This window comes from Chrysochloris asiatica, unplaced genomic scaffold (assembly GCF_000296735.1).
Source record: "Chrysochloris asiatica unplaced genomic scaffold, ChrAsi1.0 scaffold00006, whole genome shotgun sequence".
Taxonomy (NCBI): domain Eukaryota; kingdom Metazoa; phylum Chordata; class Mammalia; order Afrosoricida; family Chrysochloridae; genus Chrysochloris; species Chrysochloris asiatica.
The window spans coordinates 30,005,306-30,027,353 of NW_006408524.1; the positions used below are offsets into that span (position 1 = coordinate 30,005,306).

General features: G+C 38.2%; 1 protein-coding gene across 2 annotated transcripts in view; it reads right to left on the reverse strand.

The window, feature by feature from the left end:
- KLHL7 (kelch-like family member 7) overlaps window positions 1–22,048 on the reverse strand; it is a 72,338-nt gene that overhangs the window by 9,852 nt on the left and 40,438 nt on the right. For both annotated transcript variants that reach the window (XM_006832218.1, XM_006832219.1), the window contains 4 exons: window positions 21,693–21,867; window positions 15,300–15,442; window positions 4,305–4,545; window positions 1,599–1,800 (listed from right to left, as the gene is read on the reverse strand). In XM_006832218.1, coding sequence (XP_006832281.1) covers window positions 1,599–1,800; window positions 4,305–4,545; window positions 15,300–15,442; window positions 21,693–21,867 — 761 coding nt within the window. The remainder of the gene's footprint in view (window positions 1–1,598; window positions 1,801–4,304; window positions 4,546–15,299; window positions 15,443–21,692; window positions 21,868–22,048) is intronic.

Consider the following 22,048-nt stretch of genomic DNA (forward strand, 5'->3'; position numbering starts at 1 on the left):
AATTTTCACATGCAGATGAGGCTACTGAAAATACCATGGCTTGGGTCAGGTGCACCTTAGTCCTCAAAGTGACATCTTTACTGTTGAACACTTAAAAGAAGTCTTGGGCAGTAGATTTGTTTAATGCAATACATCCTTTAAATTCTTGACGACTGCTTCCATGAGTGTTGATGGTTGATCTGAGCAAAATGAAGTCTTGGACAACTTCAATCTTTTCCACATTTACTATGGTGCTATTTATAGGTTCAGTGGTGAGGATTTTAGTCTTTGATCTTCATTAGTAAGTATTTTATGTCACCTTTGCTTTCAGCAAGCAGTAAATTTGATAATCTCAAGAGATTTCCAAACTCTCCACATCTGAGCATAAAGTTTCAAAATATAACTTGCTGTGACATCTGATCTACTCCTAACATTGATAACCAGTTGAGCAAAACCCAGAAACAGTTTTAATTGCACATTTGCTTGAAATAGGAGTTACTGATAAAGCTGTTGTGTTTTAAAGAGGTGAAAAGCATAGAAAAAGGCACATGACTAATAATTTTAGAATTAACTTCTCTTATCTTCATTTTAGAAAAGTTATAGCTGAGAACTTCTATATTTCTAAGTCTGGTGATATTTTGTAAACCTAAAATGTCAGCACAAGAGTTTTGGTGTAACTCTCTGGCTTAACACTTAAGTAACTTGTTCTGATAAGAGAAGAACAATGGGGCAATCTAGTCACATGAGCAAGGGACTTTCTTCTCAAAGCTCTTTGAATGCTTTCTGGGCATCAACAAAAGGTATGATAAGCAAAGGAATGTAATCTGTGTCAAGTTTCCTTATAAGGTTAGTGTTTCTGCAGTTAGCAGCCATCACTATTGCTCAGTGATTACTACATTTTGTTTGGCTTTATTAAACGGTCCATAATTAACAAAAGAGCAGAAAAGCTGGCTCACCATTTACTTTCTTAGCATTTCATCTTTTTTTTAAAATAGTTATTGCTATTTAAAAAAAAAATATGAACGCAATAATATGCTTTAGTAAGCATATTATTAAAATGATATTTCATATCATTTTAATAATAATATGAATGCAAATATGCTTTAGTAAGCATGTGAACACAAAAAGACATGAAATGTTGGGGCATGATTTAATAAGGCCATGAAACAATAAGTAATATTCCTACCTAAAGGCAAATTCACTACTGATAAGGTTGTTCCTCCAGCCCCAATTCCTTCCCTACATGTACAGACTGCTTAACAAAAAGATTTTGTGTGTTTGGTCAATCAATCAGATTGATGTCTCATTTATGGCACTTATATGGGTCTGAACTAACTTGACGGCACTTCACAACATTGTCCAAGAAAGACCAGAAAGAGGGGTTTCCATGGGATATAAGGTCAGGACAGTTCTTGAGGAATAGAGGAAGCCCTCTCCTGTTGTAGGGGGTTCAGACTATAAGCATAGTCTTATAGCTTTGTAGCCCTATCTTATTCAAAAGTAATATATTCATTCTCAGTCCCAAACTGAAAATCTTCTGGTAAGTTCTGCCTGCCTTTGGCGTCGCCTTCAATTGCAATGAACTAACTGTGAAATAAAAGTTCTATATTAATACATACGTTTCTGTGGCAGGATCATAAACTTCACAGGAATTCAGCACTCTTCCAGAAACATTGTTCCCTAAGCTTCCGCCACAGACATAGATGAGGCCATTGGCTTCCACCATCCCATGGCTGCAGCGCTGAGTCAGCATGCTGGGCTTCGTGTGCCAACTCTCAGTTCTTGTATCGTAGCACTCAAAGAGATACAGAGCAGAGTTTCCTGTAAAAGAAAAGGGACCCTCGTTGCTAAACTGTGTGTGTGTGTGTTAATGTGTATGTGTGAGAGTGGAGGGAGGGGGAAGGTTTAGAGCCAACGCTGAATCATGATTTGTATCAGGGAAGGATTGAGGGTTGTAAAATCAGATTTATACTCAATCAACATTTGTTGTTGTTGTTAAGTGTTGTTGAGTCAATTTCGACCCATAGAGACCCTGTATAGGGTTTCCGAGGCTATAAATCTTTACGGGAGCAGAAATCCTCATCTTTCTCCCGCAGAATCGCTGGTAGTTTCGAACTGCTGACCTTGAGGTTTGCAGCCCGATTCGTAACCACTACACTATCAGGTACCCACCCCCCCCCAAAAAAAAAGTCAGAATGGTTTTTCAAAATGTACATATTCTTACTTCTCACTTACAGAGAAAAAGCTAACTTCATTTGTACTGCTGTTCAGTGCTGTCAAGTTGGATCTGACTCATTAGGGACCCTGTATAGGATTTCCAAGGAGCTGCTGGTGGGTTTGAACCACTGACCTTCTGTTTAACACTCTAGAGCTTATTCTACAGCATCACACCTGGACTCCAAACCCCATTTGTAAAGATCCTGGAAAGTATTACTTAAGGATCTATTGGAAAGGCTTATTTACTGGTAATTCAACTTAGGAAGAAGAAATTGATTTCAAAAGAAATAGTAAATGAGAAAGTATAAAATGAAGAAATTGAAGATTTTACCAACTTTTGTAGAATGAAATTGATCAAACATGCATCAAGACACATTGATAATTACTGGTGATTGTAAGGAGAAAGTTGGACACAGAAGATTCAGTAGTAGAAAAATAAGGCCTTGGTGACAGAAATGATGGCGATCACATAATAGAATTTTGTTGCAAGAACAACATCTTACTCATTGGAAATTACTTGAAAAGATGAAAAGCTATTATTTGTCTAGTCTTTGCCTAGAACATTCATTTAGGAAGAAATTGCCACTGGATACGTGACAAATTATCCATTAAAGAGAAAAATTTTCAGACAACACACTCGGTTCTGACCAATAAGTATAAAATACTACTGTCAATCATTACATTAAAAAGTTAAAGAAAAGAGCAAATAAAACAAAAATCATTCTTACTTTTTTTCTGACAGAAAGGAAGGGTAAAACAGAATTTAAAAGATTAAATGTAGTGAACAGTCTATGAATAAGTGACATTCTGAAATCTTTTGAGTTCTGGCTTTCATTCTCTGGTTTGACAATTAATTATATAATGATATAATGTAGGAGTTCTGTAATGATCCCCCCAGGATGTGATAAGAGCATTAAGGGAAGGATTATTGTTGTTAAGTGTTGCCAAGGTGATTCTGACTCATAGTGATCCTGTATAGGGTTTCCTAGGAGTGTCTGGTGAACTTGAACTGCCGATCTTACGATTCAAACTGACCTTGCAGTCCAGTGTTTTAATGCACAGTGCCACACAAGGACACACCACCTTTAATACCATCACAACCATGATCTAAGGGAATTTCCCTTTTGTTGTCGTCAAGTACTGTCAAGTTGGTACTGACCCATTACAATCCTGAAATAGGGTTTCCGAGGAGTGGCTGTTGAGTTTGAACTGCTGACTTTGTGGTCCAAACCACCTTGAGGTACAGTGCTTTAACCCTTAGTGTCCACCAGGACACACTTCTTTTATCTTTGTTGTTGTTGTTGTTAAGTGCTGTCGAGTCGATTCCGACTCATAGCGACCCTGTACAGGGTTTCCAAGGTTGTAAATCTTTACGAGAGCAGAAAGCCTCATCTTTCTCCCACGGAACAGCTGGTAGTTTTAAACTGCTGACCTTAAGGTTTGCAGCCTGATTCATAGCCACTACGCTACCAGAGCTCCTTATCTTACAAGAGATTAAAAAAAGAGAGACACCAACAGACATAAAGGGAACTGCTATCTATCGCCAAGAAAGAAGAGAAGCCAAGAATGAAGTGCATCCATTGAACCTGGGGTCCCTGCACTGAGAAACCCCTAGACTCAGGGCACAATCTCCAAAGCATGCCATGCTGAAAGGAAACAAATACCTTCCCTTGAAGCTGGTGCCCTAAATTTAGACTTAGACTTCCTATGGTTTCACCCACTGTACCACACCAGGACTAAACTGTGAGCAAATAAATTTCTGTCTGTTAATCCCACCATCCATTTGTGGTATTTCTGTTATAGCAGCAGTGGAGAGCTAAGATGTATCTAAAACAACCCATCTAACGCAGATGGTGTCAAATAATGTTGCATCATTCTAAAAAATGAACCAGTAACATAATCTAGGAAGTAGAAATCCTTATAAATTACTGGTTTATAAAGGAGTCAGGTTAGCTTGTAGGAAATGGGTTCTAAAATGTGACATACATGCATTTACATGGTGTAGAAAACATCTGGACAAATTACACCAAATGTCTACTTCAATAAGAGAGCCAAGACTTTGGCTTTAAAACACTTTCCCGAAACAAAGATACTTACGAAGTCCTTACCTACTTCTGAGCCTCCAGACGTGTAAATTTTGCCTTCTGCAGCACAGGCAGCAAGGCTATCTCGAGGTGTCGGAGGGCCCAGTTTGGAATACCAGCTATCCTTCACTACATTGTAGCAATCCATTCGCTTTATGGGGAAAAGCTGAGAGCCACCCAGAATGTACACTACATTGTCCCAGAACACACATGCAGCATCTCTTCGTTTTTCAAAGGGACAGCGGATGTCTGTCCAGCTATAATCCTGCAACAGGAAAGGACAGGAAGCTTTCAGTAAGGAGGAAATATCATTGAAAAAGACAAAGCAAAGATATAGTGAAGAAAACATAAAATATAAGAACGTGTTAACTGACCAGAGTTCTCATTAAAATGTTGGCTAATCAGGGCAGAAAAGAAGGGATGAGGGAGAAATACAATTGCTTTGGGTCCAATCTGGCTTTAAAATGAACTTATATACACTTAGTAAATGACCACCAGTAACCTGTCTTCTGGAGTCCTGGTATGGCACTGTAGGATGAGCATTGGACTGCTAACTACAAGGTTGTTGGTTCAAACCCACCAGCCACTCCTTGGAAACCCTATGCAGGGTTGCTATGAGTCAGGATTCAACAAGGGCACTTAACAACAATGGTCTGTCCTCTATTTCTTCTGTTATTGAGGATATTAGTACAAGACAATTTTAAAGTAAGCAATTATATATTTTTTAAAGCTTTTTCAAATGTAAATATCTACATCCAAATGAATATATGTAATGCTGCTGTTGTTAAGCACTGTTGAGTTGGTTCTCACTCATAGTGCCCATGAATGTGGTTTCTAAGGAGTGGCTAGCAGTTTGAATCACCTGACCTTGCAGTTTAAACTGACCTTGAGGTTCAGTGCATTAATCATCAGCACGACGCCACTGTTAAACTGCCCTTATCCTACTGATATCTGAAGGTAAAACAAAATGCTTGTGGAGTTCTTTGAAGCGTCTTTTGTAATATTCAGTTTAGTCAACCTTGAGTGGTATGGATACTTATTGTAGGCTCATCCCGTTACATTAAGAGCTAGTCACAGGACCCTTCTGTTTCCTGTTTGATGACAATAAGGACGCCTGGGCCCTTCGCCCAGGTATAAGCATATAAGGGACTACTCTCAAAGTTAAAGCATCTTAGATTTGCCACTTTTTTGAGAATGAAAGTTAAAAGTATTTCTGCTGCTTTCTGAATATTTCTGAGTAAGTCACACAGGAATCCAAACAATCCCAATTACACCCAAAAAAGCAGTATGTGTAATTATTTAAGAGTTCCCTTGGGAATTTTGTTGTTGTTGTTAAGTGTCATTGAGTTGACTCCGACCCATAGTGACCCTGTATAGGGTTTCCAAGGAGCAGCTGGTGAGCTTGAACTGCCAACCTTGCAGTTCAAACGGCTTTGCAGTCTGGAGTATTAACCCACCGCACCATCCTAGTATTGTTGTTGTTGTGAAGTGCCGTCACGTCGGTCCAACCCATAGCAACTCTGTATAGGGTTTCCGAGGAGCGACTGGTGAGCTTGAACTGCTGACCTCACAGTTCACAAACAGCTTTGCAGTTTGGTGCATTAACTCACAGCGCCACACCAGGACTCCTTCCCTAGTATTATAATACCCTAGTATTAGTATACTAGCGTAGTGGTTACGAATCGGGCTGCGAACCTTAAAGTCAACGGTCCGAAACTACCAGCTGCTCCGCGGGCGAAAGATGAGGCTTTCTACTCCCGTAAAGATTTACACCCTCGGAAACCCTGTACAGGGTCGCTATGGGTCGGAACCGACTCGACGGCACTTAACAACAACAACATAATACCCTAGTATTAGGCATCCATTAAGTAAGATAAAAGTATCAGAGAAAATTAAGAGATATTCTTAATTTTCTCTGATACTTTTAGAGAACTAAAAGAAAAAGTTGTCTTTCCTTTCATTTACCCTGAATGAGCCCCTAACTGTACACTATTATCCTGACTCCAGATGACGATGAACATTCTGCTTTTTAGGTGACCAGGAAAACAGATCCTCAGTCCCTTACAATATCATTTCTCAAACTCAGAGCTATGTGTTCTACTGGACTACTTACTCAGTGCTTTACCTACTGGAGGCACACAAAACTATAGGATAAACTGGACATCTTCCTGAAGCTTCAGTTTTACACAATGGACATTCGAAATTGGGGAAAGTATTTTCACTTGTTCTGTAGAACTTGTAATTCCTCCCTGGCCACCATCATTACTACAGAAAATACAATTTCATAAGAAATGCACACTATTAACCTAGTCAGTCTCAAGTCTTGTCACTTTTATAGCCAATTTATTTAAGGTATTTATTTTTAGAGATCAATATGGGAGCTTCTCTGTTGACTTCTAAAAATATTCTTGATAAAATTGTTTTTATGTTCATCAGTAATTTTAGGATGAGGAAGTTGGTCATACGAGGGGGCTTTAAAAAGTTCATAGAAAAATTCCATTATCTTTTAATTAGATTTTTTTCACACATTTTTGAAGCCCCCTTGTATATTCTTAAATGATCTCCAAGGCCTGTTCTTCAAATTTAAAAGTACCCATGTAGGAGCTGGAAATAAAAAAAAAAAAAAGAAAGAAACAAAAAACATGTTTTATTTTTTGCTAGATGTCCTTAAAGATTCAGGTGTTAGGGTATGAGTCTCCAAAGAATTATATAACTCTAAAGAATTTAGTATCAAAATAGTTTTTCCTACTACTCAGTAGAGTTACGATAGAGAATACTTGCTCATATGCAAACTGTCATTTAGGGTTTGCTTAAGTTTCAGATTTAAGCATTAAATTGCTCTTTAAGAAACAGAAGTCCAAGGAAACAAATGACTCACCTGGAATTATATGTGTGATATGATACACAAGAATAAGCAAATGTTTCTACCTACTTGCAATTACTAGAAAATATCAAGTTTTTCAACTCTAAATATTGTTAATGTTTATTATACAGGTCAGATACTACTAAACTCGATAAATACTAATTACAGTATTCTGCCTAATTTTGTAGACAGAGAAGCGAAATGTTCTTTGCAAGAATTCCTACCAAATATAAATAAAAATGTAGAATATAAAAAAAAAGAATACAAAAAAAAATTCCTTTCAACTAAAATGTGATGTTTTACATTTGGATTCACTTGACTACATCTGTTTAAACATATCTGGCATTGGGTAGGGAGAGTGGGGTGGAAATATAAATGATTACTTGTTTCCTGCCTCAAAGGTCCACCTAATTCCTCCAATCTACCCCTCATCCAAAGTACAGTACTGAGACGGTGATTTGATGTTTGACTTTTGATAACTGGTTGTATAGCCCAGGAGGTTAACACGTGCAGTGCAGGAAGTGAGAGGACAAGGGGAAGCAGAGATGCGAGAGGTCAGGTCTATCAACTGAGTAGTAGAATGGGACCACCTCCAACTTGTGGCAGATGTGGAAGGAAGGTTTACTACAGTCCCCTGAATTCCTAGGCTAGAGCGCAAGGTAGAGGAACACACACATTTATGTTGGTGGCAAGATGGAAGGATAGCACTAGAGTTTTAAACTGGGAAGCATGGAGATACACACACACACATACAGATGGGGGGGGGGGAGAAGAGAATTACTGAAAATAAAATTTGATTCATTAAGCTTTATTATCTACTCCATACAAGATTCTGTGCTTCGGTGATGAGAAGACATGAACGTGAGAAAATGTGACAGCTTGGAAAACACATGGATAGAAGGATTTTCTGAGTTTTGACACATCACCCATGTACACTCTCACCCACAGGCACATGCAGACACATCCATGCTTAAAGTCTGGCTTCCTTCCTTGACCCTTGTCAGCGACCCCCACCCCCACCCCCATTTTTCTGCCTCTGCTGTGGTAGTCTGTACCAGACAGTCTGTAGTTTTTGTTCTGTTTTGTTTTTCCAAACTCAAGACTCCTCTCTTTCCTTTTTGTAGGCTGAATCTCTACCACATGGAAGCCCAGACATGAAGACTGAGCACTTACTTTATCCTAGCTTGCTGTGTCTGGTTCTTCGGCTGTAGTGCAACAGACCTTATTGCTCTTAGGAGAACATAAGCTTCTTGAGGTAAGGGGCTGTCTTATTTCTCAGGCAAAAAACATCAGAGTAAAGACTCTATTGTCAACACACATGGATCCTCAATAATTAAATAGATAACTTAATAAAACCAATAGACTTTTTTTATTTTTAGGTCTTGAGAACTTTATTTTTGATCACTCTGGGAGGAAACCAGGCGAAACTAGAAAAGGCAGACTCACAGAAAAAGGGAAAGTGAAATTAGTAAAATGGGAAACAGCAGCAAACAAAACTCTTAGAGAAACCACAGGGAGTCAATCCAACTTGAACTTAAGATACTAAAGTTATAAGCACTTCCTCTTAAGGAATTTTCTGATTTATCTCAGTTTCTAAGGACTGCTAAAAAAAGAGAAAAGCATGAAATTATGCTGATAACCAATACAGGAAGCAGGTGGATGCCAGATGCTACAACACTTCTAGGAGTTTCATGAAAAATACGTATAAACGCTTTTGACCTCCTTTATTTCCTAAGGTCAGAAAGAATGTAGCTCAAAGGGAGCAGGAAACTTGGGCATCAAGCTAGTGTCTGCACTGAGGGCTATAGGTCTTTTAGTCAACTTGCTTCTCAGGTACTTTAGTTTCCTTCTCTGTAAAAGGACAACTCAGCCTGATGATCTCAGACGCCCTCCTACCGCTAACAAAACTGTAAGTCCAATTCTCTTAGGGTCTAAATGATTTAGAAGTAACACTAAATAAATGGCTATTATTAACATTATCAAGCACTTCATGCATGCTACTGAAATAATACAAAACATTTAATTTCTGCATTAACCCAGAAAGTAATGCTGTCATTTTACAGATAAAATACCAAATTTTAGAGATGTTAAGTACTTTTTCAAAGGTTACATAAGTCAAAAGTGGTGAATTCACTCCAAGGCTGTGTTGTTGACCTCTACACTGTCTGCCTCTCTGACCTACCTCAGAGAATGCTGGACTGGGGGTACAGCTGTCTGGGTTCTCCTGTCCTCATCTGTAAACTCAGGAGGCTGACAGGACAGTGAAGGGGGAAAAGTGGTGGTGGTAGGGGGAGAGCGGGGACTAATTTGTCTTTTCACATATAAATATGCTAGAAAACCTAAGTGGGGCAGGGAGGAATTTACTTACAAGTGAACTGAATGAAGATTAAAGAAACAAAATGAGGGAGTCAGGTGAACATAAATTTCTATTCTCTCAGTTAGTATTCACATAGATCCTGAGAGGTTTTTCAGACCATAAAGCGGAAGTTTAGAAATGCTAACAGACTTGGTATAAACCAAGATTTTAGTACTCTTTCTACTAAGCAGCTGCTTTCCTTAGAAATTAAAAAATAGCTATTTAGAAGAATTCAGACTTATGGCCTAGGCCTTCAGTTTCTCAATTCTAATTTCTCTTTTTAAAGCACAAGGTTAGATTTCATTCCATTAAATAATACTTTGGAGAGTTTTTGTGAACATTTTAAATTTAAACATTTATTAAGGCAAAAAGATACATAATATTCATAGTCAGGATTCAATATTCTTTTATTTTCTTCTTCCTCCTGTCCAAACTTACCAGGACGTCTCCCTCAAGAAAACCTCCATGAAGCATCCACTGATGAATGCCACCCAGAGCAGTGTCCTTTCTTACGTGCCACCTGGACTCTCACACATTGGGACACTCTGTCAGTTACAATCTGTCGGCCACCACTGACCACAGCCTCTGGACTCTCGAACCCTTTATCCTTATGTGTACAATTTCACGTGAGGCCAAGACCGTCTCCTATGGGCCTTTCATATCCCCCACCAATGTTCAACACAATTGTCAGTCCCACAAATTTCCAGCTCCTGATGCACTGTGAGACTGACAATATATGCTAAAATATTACTTGTTTAAACTACACTTCTCCAACCAGGTACTAGCCATACAGAACACTGTTATTTGTAATAGTTGAAAATAATTCTCTTAAACCTGGATCACCAATTTTCAAAGAAAACAATCCACATCAAGCCTATAGTCGACATACCTTAACACTTCGGGAATGAAAATTTTACTGCCTCTAGGTCATAGTATCAGTATGCATCAAAGGTAGCAAATAGTAATTTTCAGGTGACATGGCAAAGCAATGATTTATCTTTTCCTGTTAGTTACCCACAGGTGACTCTTACACTTCTAACCCTGAATTCAATGTACTTATTACTTTCTGGCTACTTCTAGAATGCCAAGATGGCTAGAGTCCCACAGAATGCCACTACAGTCATAGCATTTCTTATTTTCCTCATCCTTTCCCACTTCATCAAAAACTTGTTGCTGTTTCCACCCTCAGAGTCTTTTTAGGGGGCTAATGTGTTAATTCATAATTATGGCTCATGGCAGCCAGTGGAGAATCAGTCATAGTTTTACTAGAGATCTCTTATAGATGTAGTGTTGGAAGTTCAAGCCCACTCACGGGTACCTTGGAAGAAAGGCTTGGTGATGTAGTTCTGAAAACCCAGTGACTGAATCTGAAACACACAGGGTTGCCATGAGTAGGACCTGACTTGACAGCAACTTTTTTTTTTTTTTTTTAATATTTAGATCCAGTCCTATTAAGTCAGCTGATAAAATGATCCATGTTAGCCCCTGACGCTCATGGCTCCATGAAACGTAATATTATCTTGTTTTCTGCCTTCTTTACAGATTTTTCCCTCACCCTGCTGGTCCTCCTTCTTATTGTTCTTGGCAGGTAATGTGTAGAATCCTTCATATCTTAGCCCTAAGACCTCGGTTCTTCATTCATAGGACAGGAGGCGTCTGAGAAAAAACTGATCAATTAAGTCAACTTTTATTTAGGCGTCAGTATCATAAGACATTCCCAGTCAACAACTTGAGAACACTAGTACTTAGAGAAATACAGCAATGGACACACATAACTGTTCAGTAATCACTAAGTACTTTAAACTTTAAAAACAGTTGTGGTGGGGAGGAAGAAGGGGAGGCTCAGTAGGCTCTATGAAAGGGTCATAACAACAATCAAATAGCATTGAAATTCAAAATAGCAGCCCAAGACTTCTTGTTCTGACAATACTCAAAGTAAGACTAAGATTTTCTTTCCTATCATTTTTCAGCCAGCAAGTAATACTTTTATTTTTATTATGACATCAGCAATATCCAAGGAATATCTAAAGATATCTTATAAGGATACTGGCTTATTTCTGGATAATTCAATTAAATAATATTAGTGAAAATATCCCCTCTGAAGGAGATCAATTTAATAAAAATTGTCACTATTTTTGGCTGGTATAGGATATGTCTGATGGGTCCCATTTAATGTTAGTGAAAGAAACCATTTTAACATTTTAAGTACAAGAATTTAAAAATAATTCCTATACAGTACTTCTAAATAAGCAGTCAACTTAAACCACACTACAAAATAATGTTCACGTTGGAAGCTAAATACCTTATATGAAACCAGACTCCCCAATTATTTTAATATTGGAAATAATTAGGGCTAATTATAAATTATATACAAATCATAGAAAATGGCAAAAGTTTCTCAAAACAAAATTTTATAGGAAAAATAAGGGAGAGGGCTGGAACTTTCAATAAAACTATTTCATAAATATTATAACGGAACTTTAATAGTGTTGGCTTCAGGGACTAAGCCTTTTTTAAAAAAAAATCAGTAGTCAATTCCTCAATTACTTGAAGTGTAAACCAGCAGTCAAGTACAGGTCATTGTAAAGATCAAAGGAAACATTAAATGAGAATTCTGGTTACACTGTCACTTCCAGACTCGTGTAGAATATGCATCTTTTTTCAACTGTTTGATTAAAAAAAATTATGGAAAGTGTTAGAACTACAGGTTAAAACCAAACACAGAAGGCAAAGAGTCAATTCACATTGCCTCCTTCTAGAATAAATGTTCCCTATTTCCTGAATTCAATCAGGATTTTCCTATTACTCCATATACCCAAACAGTCATTTACTTTAAAAATAAAATAGCTTCTCCCAAAACTTGGTTTACTTGCTTTTTAACTGCCAAAATCAACACTACAGCTAGCTTTTGGAAGCAAATGAGGTCTAACTATTATCATCTGAAAGCTAGTGATTTGTAGAATTACAATTCTACATGGTTTCAGTTTTCATTTGAAAAAGAAAATATACTTACCATAAATTAAAGGAAATTTAATCTTTTTTTATTGTGCTTTTCTAGGTTTTCCTAATTTTCTATAATGAGTATGTTATTTCACATTAAAACAATCACAAATGAGAGAAGATATATATCTACCTTCCAAAGCAGATTTTCAATAAAAATGGCACAAATGAAAGCCAGATGTTGCTAAACCAAAAAAGAGCTAAGACAGGAGGGCTAGTTTTCCTTTTTTTAAAAATAGTGGTTATCATTCAGCACTCCAGAACACTCCTTAGAAGGAATCCTGGTGAGACTTTCAGACATTGTCTTTCATACTTTGGACATGTTATCAGGAGGGACCAATCCCTGGAGGAGGGCATCATGCTCATTAAAGTAGTTGGTCAGTGAGTTAAAGGAGGACCCTCAACAAGATGGACTGGTACAGTGGCTGTAACATAAGAAAGGGTGTGAGGATGATGCAGCACCAGACAGTGTTTTGTCTCCTTGTATATAGTGTCACTGTGAGTCAAAACCGACTCAATGGCACCTAATAACATAAAATACTCCTAAGCCTCAATTTCCTTATCTGGAAAATGAAGATGCTATCTATGTGTCTTATAAGATTTTATAGAGGAGTTAGGGCAAGATGACGTAGTAGGCAGATACAGTGAACAGACTCTGCAAGAAAGACCTGGGAGAACAAGTGAAATAGATCCAGATGGTGGTCCTGGAACCTGAGCTTCAGAAAATAGGACAGAGAGGCTGACCGAGTGATGACTGGAAGAGAAAACTGAACAGGAACAGTGAGAGAAAAAACCAGGTGGCTATCAGCTGACTTGCAGCAGCTCGGCCATCTTGGAGAATTTTTAAGTGGTTGCCGATACACTGGCTTACAGGTTGCAGGTGGGAGCCAAAGGGGTTGCATTCCTCCCCTGGTTCTCCGGCCCTCCTGGTAGCCAGGGCATGGCCAGTCCCATTTTTATCCCAACCACAGCAGCCAGTGGTACCCCAGTGGCACCCCTCCTGCACAGCTTCCGCCTGGGATCCTTTAGGAGGCTCATGATGCGGCCCTGAACTTTGCTACATAACCAGCAAACTGAGAGCTATGTTCAGACTTCCTTCCAGCCTCTATCACATCCACCAGGAGACAGGTAGTGAGTGCCAGAGAACGCACTAACATACATTCATTCATTCAATGTAAATACAATGACAACACAATGTCTCAGAAAAAAACAATTTCAGCTGACATGAGGAAACAAGACAGGGTGCCTCAAACAAGTGACCAAAATACAGAGTCAGAATATAATATCAGCAATGGAATCAGAACTACTTGATAAGGAATTTAAAAGCACGCTACTTAGGTGCCTTCCAAGAATTGAGAGGAAAATCGATGAAAACAAGAAGAACTTAGAAAAATAATATAAGAACAAATGAGAAAATTAAAAAATTGTAATCCATACAAAACAGCAATTAGAATGCCAAAAGAGCAGCCCTAAGACTTCAGAAGTAGGTAGCACATTGAGAGGGCAAAGTAAAATTCAATCAATGGAAGACTGAATCAGTAAGCTTTAAGACAAAGCTCTCAGTACTCAGAGAGGAACAATTAGAAAAAAGAATTTAAAAATCTGAAGGGAAAAAAAAAATCTGAAGAAAGCCTAAGATTTATGTGGGACACTACCAAGAGGAACACCTTACATGTGATTGGAATTCCAGAATAGGAAGAAATAAATAAAACCACAGAGAAATTGTAAAAGAGTTGCTGAAATAAAACTTTACTAACATCATGAAAAACAAGAAGATAGCCATTCAGAAGTTAAAGGAACTCTAAACAGGATAGATCCCAGAAGAAAATCACCAAGACAAATTACAATCAAACGTTTCAAAATCAGGGATGAAGAAAAATATCTGAGAGTAGCTTGAAAGAAAGAAAAAAAAAAGTTATACTTAGCAACAGAGAACTAATAAGACTAAACCTACAGAAACCATGCAGGCAAAAAGACAATGGGATGACACCTATATAAAACTCTACAAGAAAAAAACTGTCAACCACGAATCATATACCCAGTAAAACTGTCCATCAAATATGAAGACTAAACTAGGACATTTCCAGATAAACAGAAATTAAAAGTATTTGCAAAAACCAGACCAACCTTACAAAAAATAATAAAGGGAGTTCTTTGGACAGAGAATTAACATACAACAACCTGAGACTAACATACATGACAATATCACCCTAGTCCTAATCATGGACTCCTGGTGTGGCGCCGTAGGATCAGCAATGGACAGCTAACCACAAGGTCAGCAGTTCAAACCCACCAGCTGCTCCTCAGAAACCCTATACAGGGTTGCTATGAGTAGGAATCGACTCAATGGCACTTAACAATAACAACAAAAATGAAGTCCTAGGCCCTGCCTAGACCTAGCTATAGTCCTAACCCTAACTCCTCATCCCCACTCAGTAATCCACTCCCCTTACCCACCAAAAACATATGTGAAAGATAAAGATTATAACACCTCTAATGGTAGTGGTGGTCATGGTGTGCTATGGAGCTGATTCACCATGGCGACGGTCCAACTCATTGCGACCCTGCATAGGTTTTCCTAGGTGATAAATCTTTATGGGAGCAGAAACCGTCATCTTTCTCCAGAGGAATGTCTGGTAGTTTGAATTGCTGACCTTGAGGTTAGCAGCCCAACTATGAGGTTCGTAACCACTATGCTACCAGAACACCTCGAAAGGTCTGAGTTATTATCACTGGTGGTAAGTATCTATGTGCACAGTGATTTCAGAAAAACACCAAACCAAGAAAAAAAACTAGTTACCTTTGGGTTAAAATATCTACACGACTGTGGTTGGGAGCCTCCAAATAGGGCTATGCGATAGTCATGTTTCTTTCTTCTAGGCCTTGTTCCTTCTACCAGTTCTTCTCGATCCTCTGGCGATAATAGGTGATACCGCATTCCACCTGCAGAAAAATACAGAACTTTAAGTTCTTTCTTTAAAAAGAAACAACACAGTTATAACAGTGCATTCATTTCTGTAACTTACTTTCATCATTCCTCTATAAAATTTCAGGAAAGAATGAGGGAGAAGTGAAAGGAGAAATGTTTAAGAACCTAGTTCTAGCCAATTTATTTCCACAATCACTATGGATTTTAAGACTGTCCCACCCACTTACCCGGCTTGTCAAGCAACAGCTGCCAAAATGATAATTATTTGAAATGCAGATCTTCTAACTCAGGAGTTTTCAATCTCAACTGTAGATTAGAATCACATGCTACGGGTGTGATTTGAAACTATTTATCTACATCTGGGTACTGCCACAGACCAATTAAATCATCATTTTTGGAAGTAGACTCAGACACTGGTGTTGTACCCACTGCCTTTGAGTCCACTATGACTCACAGATGCTAGTGGACCGACTAGAACTGCCCCATATGGTTACTAATGCTGCAAATCTTTTATGGAAGCCGACTGTCTCATCTTTCTCCCACAGAGCAGGTGGTGAGTTTCAACCGCTGACCTTTAGGTTAGCTGCACAGCACTTCAACCACAGTGCCACCAGGGTTCCTTTTGGTAAAGAGCTTCTTAAATTATTGTTAAAAAAATCTGCAGCTTCACATGAGCAGCCATCTAAGGTGCAACTATTGGTATCTCTGTGTGTGGAATAAAGAGTAATGAGAACTGAAGATGCCTGGAATCAATTAGTCCAACACATTCATGGAACAAGTGAACATCAGTCACCATGACTCTGAGACCAACTGCTCTGAAAGGGATCACATTAGAAGGTCCCAGATAGAGTAGCAGAAAATGTAGAACAAAACTCAGAATTATTAAAAAAAAAAAAAAGACAATTTACTGGTCAGAAAGAGACTGTGGAGGAACCTGAGACTTGGCCCTCGACCACTCTTCTGGTCTAGAAAGGAATTCACCTTCATGGTTCCATTTTCAACAAGCAGTTAGATAGGTATGTAGTGGGGACAACACTAATAACGTATGCTTACCCTGGAATGGAGTGCTGGTGTGGCACTATGGGTTAATGCGCCAGACTGCTAAGCTGCTTGAACTGCAAGGTTGGCGGTTCAAGCTCACCAGTTGCTCCTCGGAAACCCTATACAGGGTTGCCATGGTTCAGAACCGACTCGATGCAATTTAACAATAACAACAACAACCACCACAGAATGGTCAATCATTTGAACATTTTCTCAAGGACAAAGTTGAGAAGGGATGGGAAGGAGGTAGAATGGAAATAGGAACCACAGGGAGGATGTTGGATAACTGCTGTTGCATGGAGGGGAGTGTAATTATTGAGATGGAATTAAGTGTATGATTTGTTGAATGTGAAACTGACGAAACTGTCTGTAAATTCAATTCACAATAAAAAGTAAAAAAACAAGACAAAAAAAAAAACAACAAAAAAAACAAAAAACAGAACAGTGCAGCTGTAACATCAATTTGGGAGCTTGTCAGAAGTGCTGAATCACAGACCCTAACCTAAATGAATCAGAATTTTTATTTTAAACAAAATTCCAAGGTAATTCAGATGCACACAGAACTTTGAGAAGCATAACTTAGATGGTTCTAAAATGCAACGAGGATTCAGAGCTATGAATATATGTATAAATACCTTATACATAAGTGTGTGTATACATACACCTGTACATATATATGCATATGTTTGTGTATGTGCAGACTATCAGACTAGTTCTGGAAGGATAAATAAGATAATAATGGCAACTTCTAAGAGAAAAGAATAAGGGGTAGCAAACATGTGCTGTTTTATGTAATTTTAAACTGTGTATGATGTACTGGTCTGCAAACTTTTTCACACACTAGGAGACTTTCAGAAATAATCTCCCACTATAAAATAACTGTAAATGCTAGAAAAAAATAAAACATACATCCTTTTAAATGCAAAACTAAGATCCCAAGATATCAAAGTACAAAAAATAAAGAGTCCTGGTTTGGTGTTGTAGGAAAAGCATTGGACTTAAAACCAAACCCCCGAATGGTAAGCATAAGAAAGCCCTGTACTCTGAGGGCCTTGCATAATGCTGGAAATGATGACACTGTTCCTACTGGCTCTCTGAGAGAGGAGAGATAAGATTTTGGACCTGTGTGAGCTAATGATTTAGAACCAAGATCTCTGCTAAAAGCTTTATCACCTGGATTGGTTGTACTTTTAATGATGAAGGCTAAGAAAAAAACTTCCTGATGGCAAAGGGAGAAACAGTAACTTGTCTGTTCAATCTCAGCTCCATATAGAGATTAAGTCTCCATCCTTTAAATATTTGTAATGACAGCCTTGCCTTCATGTAAAGTTGAAGTCGAAAACCCTACCTCCACACCAGGATACTGCAAGGCAAGCAGTTAATCCAAACTAGTCCTGGAATGTTGTGCACTGGGGTACTTGGCAGAAACAAAGACTGTTCTGACCTGAGCAACATAGACCGCAACTCAAAATTGAAATTTACAAGATATATCCTAAATGAAACCACCAGGAGTAAGTCAAGGAGTGTAGTGATTACAAGTCGGGCTGCTAATCTCAAGGTTAGTAGTTCGAAATTACCAGCTGTTTTGTAGGAGAAAGATGAGGCTTTCTGCTCCTGTAAAGATTCATAGCCTTGGAAACCCTATACAGGATTACTGTGATTTGGAACCAACTCTATGGCACACAACCAACTAACCAACCAACTAAGGAATAGGTGAATAGAATCAACAAATAGAGGATTTGGTTTTCAAGACTTCAGATATTGATATTATCCAACACTGAGAAAAAATAACTATTTTAAAGTTTAAAGGAATAAGAGAATTGAAAACATAAGGGGAAAAAAGACCATCAGAAATAAGCAAGCACTTGGGAAAAAATTAATATTAAAAACTCAAAGAAGAGGCTATGAGGGATCTATTAACACCAATACGGAAGAACCAGGATTGGACTGCGTTCTTTGGACCTGGAGGTTCCTACACTGTGACACTCCTAGATCCAGGGGAAGATTGATGCCAAGGCATCTGGAGATCTCTAAGGAATACTGGGCTCACAGACAATGACCTTTCCCTAGAGCCAACAAAGATAAGTCTTCCCCGAGAGCTGGCACTCTGAAGTTGGACTTGGAGCCTCATAAACTGCTCTCAAAGGAACAGAAAGGTGACCCAACAGAATAAAGAAATTATCGAACAATTTCATTAATATCAGAAGCATGATAAATTTTTCTGAAGACAATTCAAAAGTGGTTGCAACAGTACATCGTCAGGGAGCTGCCAGACATTCAAAATGCATTCAGAAGAGGACGTGGAACTAGAGATATCATTGCTGACATTAGCTGGATCTTGGCTAAGAGCAGAGAATACCAGAAAAATGTTTACTTATGTTTTAATGACTATGCAAAGGCATTTAGCCGTGTGGTTCATAATAAATTATCAATAACATGCAAAAACAGGTATTCCAGAATACTTAACTGTACTCATAAGGAAGCTGTACATATACCAAGAAGTATTGGTTCGAACAGAATACGAGGATACTGAATGGTTTAAAATCAGGAAAGGTGTGCACCAGCCAGGGTTGTATCCTTTCACTATATTTATTCAGTTCATATGCTGAGCAAATAATCTACAAAGCTGGACTATATGAAGAATGGGATATCAGGACTGGAAGACAACTCATTAACAACCCATGATATGCAGATGACACAACCTTGCCTGCAAAAAGGGAACATAACTTGAAGTGCTTGCTGATGAAGATAAAAGACTACAGCCTTCAGTATGATTACAGGTCAATGTAAAGAAAACAAAACTTCTCACAACTGGACCAATAAACAACATCATGGTAAACAAACAAAATACTGAAACTGTCGAAGATTTCATTTTACTTGGAACCACAATCAACACTCATGGATGTAACAGTCAAGGAATCAAATGGCATATTGCATTGGACAAATCTACTACAAAAGTCCTTTTGGAAGTGTTAAAGACCAAAGATGTCACTTTGAGAACTAAGGTGTGCCTGACTCAAGCCATGGAATTTTCAATTGCTTCACATGCATGTGAAAGTTGTACAACAAACAAGACCAGAGAAGAATAGATGCATTTGATTTATGTTGTTGATGAAGAATATAGATTATACCATGAACTGAAAGAAGAACTAGCAAATCTGTTTTGAAAACAGTACAGACGAATAGGTTCGTAGAAGCGATTACGGTGAGACTTCGTCTCTTGTACTTTGGACATGTTATCAGTAGGCACCAGTCCCTGGAGAAGGTCAGCAAAAAAAAGAGGGAAGACCCTTAACAAGATGGATTGCAGTGGCTGCAACAATGGGCTCAAACATGAAAATTTTTAAGGGTGGCCAACAGAAATTAAAGGAATTTGTAATAACCAGTTCAACTTTTAAAAAAATATTAAAGGGTGTTCTTTGGACTGAGATGCAACAACAATAGACAACAACCTGAGATTACCATACATGAGAACACCACCTGGAACTCAATCCAGATACAGGGTTATATGGTCCTGTGGGCTAATGTGCAGGACTGTAAAATCGGTTTGAACCACAAAGTCAGCAGTTCAAGCTCACCAGCTGCTCACTGAAAACCCTATACAAGGTTGCTATGGGTCAGAAACCCACTTGACGACATTTAACAACAACAACAACAACAACAACAACAATAAAAGTAAAACAAACCTGTAAGACTGAAAATAGGGAACCAGGGAAATCGATTTATAATGAAATCAACTACAAAGCAAAAAGAGGGAATAATATAGGTACAGAGCTTCTAAATGGTAAGTCAAGTAGATTTCAAGACAAAACAGACTTTCTACATGGGAAAAATTAATAAATTACAGGGTGCCTCAAAGAAAATTAATATACATGCACATCAAAATAAAAAAGAGGAAAACCAGAAAGGTTTAGTGAACATTAACACACAGAAATGAAAATGAAAAAAAAAACCCATACACAAAGTGAACTCAGGACAGAAAGTTATATGGAACAAAGAAACCAGCAGCACTATAAAGTAACACACAGCAAAATGAAAGCAATCAATTCATACGTATCAATAAATACACTGAATGTTAGTGGGTTAAAGGCATCAGTAAAGAGACAGAGTAGAAAAAACAGGATCCTTCATATGCTGTCTACAGGGAAAAATCAAAAAGATGGAGACAGCCTAAATGCCCATCAACAGAGGAAGGCTTAAACAAACGTTGGTATATACACATCAGAATACTATGCAACATTAAAGAATGATGATTAAGCCGCAAAACAACTCACAACATGGATGAACTGGAGGACATTATGCTTAGAAGGGCAGACTGCATGAGACCACTGCTGTAAAAAGTTTAGAGAAGATTTTTCTTAATAAGAGAGACTAATCTAAGATGATTACAGTGGGCAGACACATGGTGACATGGATGACAGTAGTGGAGACACAGGGGGGCAGTGCAATAGTTAAGAGTGATTAGATGTAAACACTGCTAACTATTGGTACATGGAGGAACTGCAATCATTATAGTAACACAAAGTAAGCACTTTGTTGAATGAAAATTGATACTCTGTTCTATAAACCATAACTCAATTCTCAATAAAAAAAGCTTAAAAAAAAGAAAAAGGAAGTCATAGTACACTACTGGTGGCGTAGCGGAGGTTGTGGTGTGGTCTTGGAGTCGGTTCCGAATCATAGCACCCTGCATAGGGTTTCCAAGGCTGTAAATCTTTACGGGAGCAGAAAGTGTCTCATTTTTCTCCTGCAGAACGGCTGGTAGTTTCGAACTGCTGACCTTGAGGTGAGCAGCTAACTCATAACCACTATGCTACCCCTACTAGCTTAAATAAAATGAAAAGGAAACACCAGAAACAAAAGTTTGTAAAAGTTATTGTAAAGTTGTTAAGTGGAGTCAGTTCTGACTTATAATGACCCTATTTAGGGTTTTCAAGGAGCAGTTGGTGGGTTTAAACTGCTGACATTCCTGTTAGCATTCTAGTGCTTATCTTATAGCACCACAAGAGAAAGCACACATAATTTTTGTATCTCATCATACACATCCTTATAAAATAAGACTCTTCCAGCTGTACAACTGAGAACACCCATGAATCAAGTATCTAGAAGAGCAAAGGCTTGAATAGTTCTTCCTGGTTACTTAGTCTGATCCATTCTAAAGTATTTTAAGCTCATGAATAACAGGCTACATGATGACGTTATGAAAGGATACTGTCAACTTACTTATCACCATCTTAAGGCATTCAGGATTGTCTTGAATCAGTGGTTCAGCTTGTACTGTTTTACTCAAGAAGTTCTTTGATATAAGCGGAAACCTGACTTTAGCAAGGATATCAACCATAAATGGCTGGCGATTAGGTTCATCGTATTTCAACCACCTGACTGCAGCATCATAAACCTAAGGAGGAAAAACAGCATAGTTAAGTCCATGGATAGCAGCAACATTTCCACTTACCTATGTTCACTCTTACACGGCAGGGAGAGAACCACATAAAGAAAACATTCACTCATTCCTCATATAGTATTCAGACACTTCCCTATACTTCAGAATAAATTATACATTGCTCTAGTGATTCTTC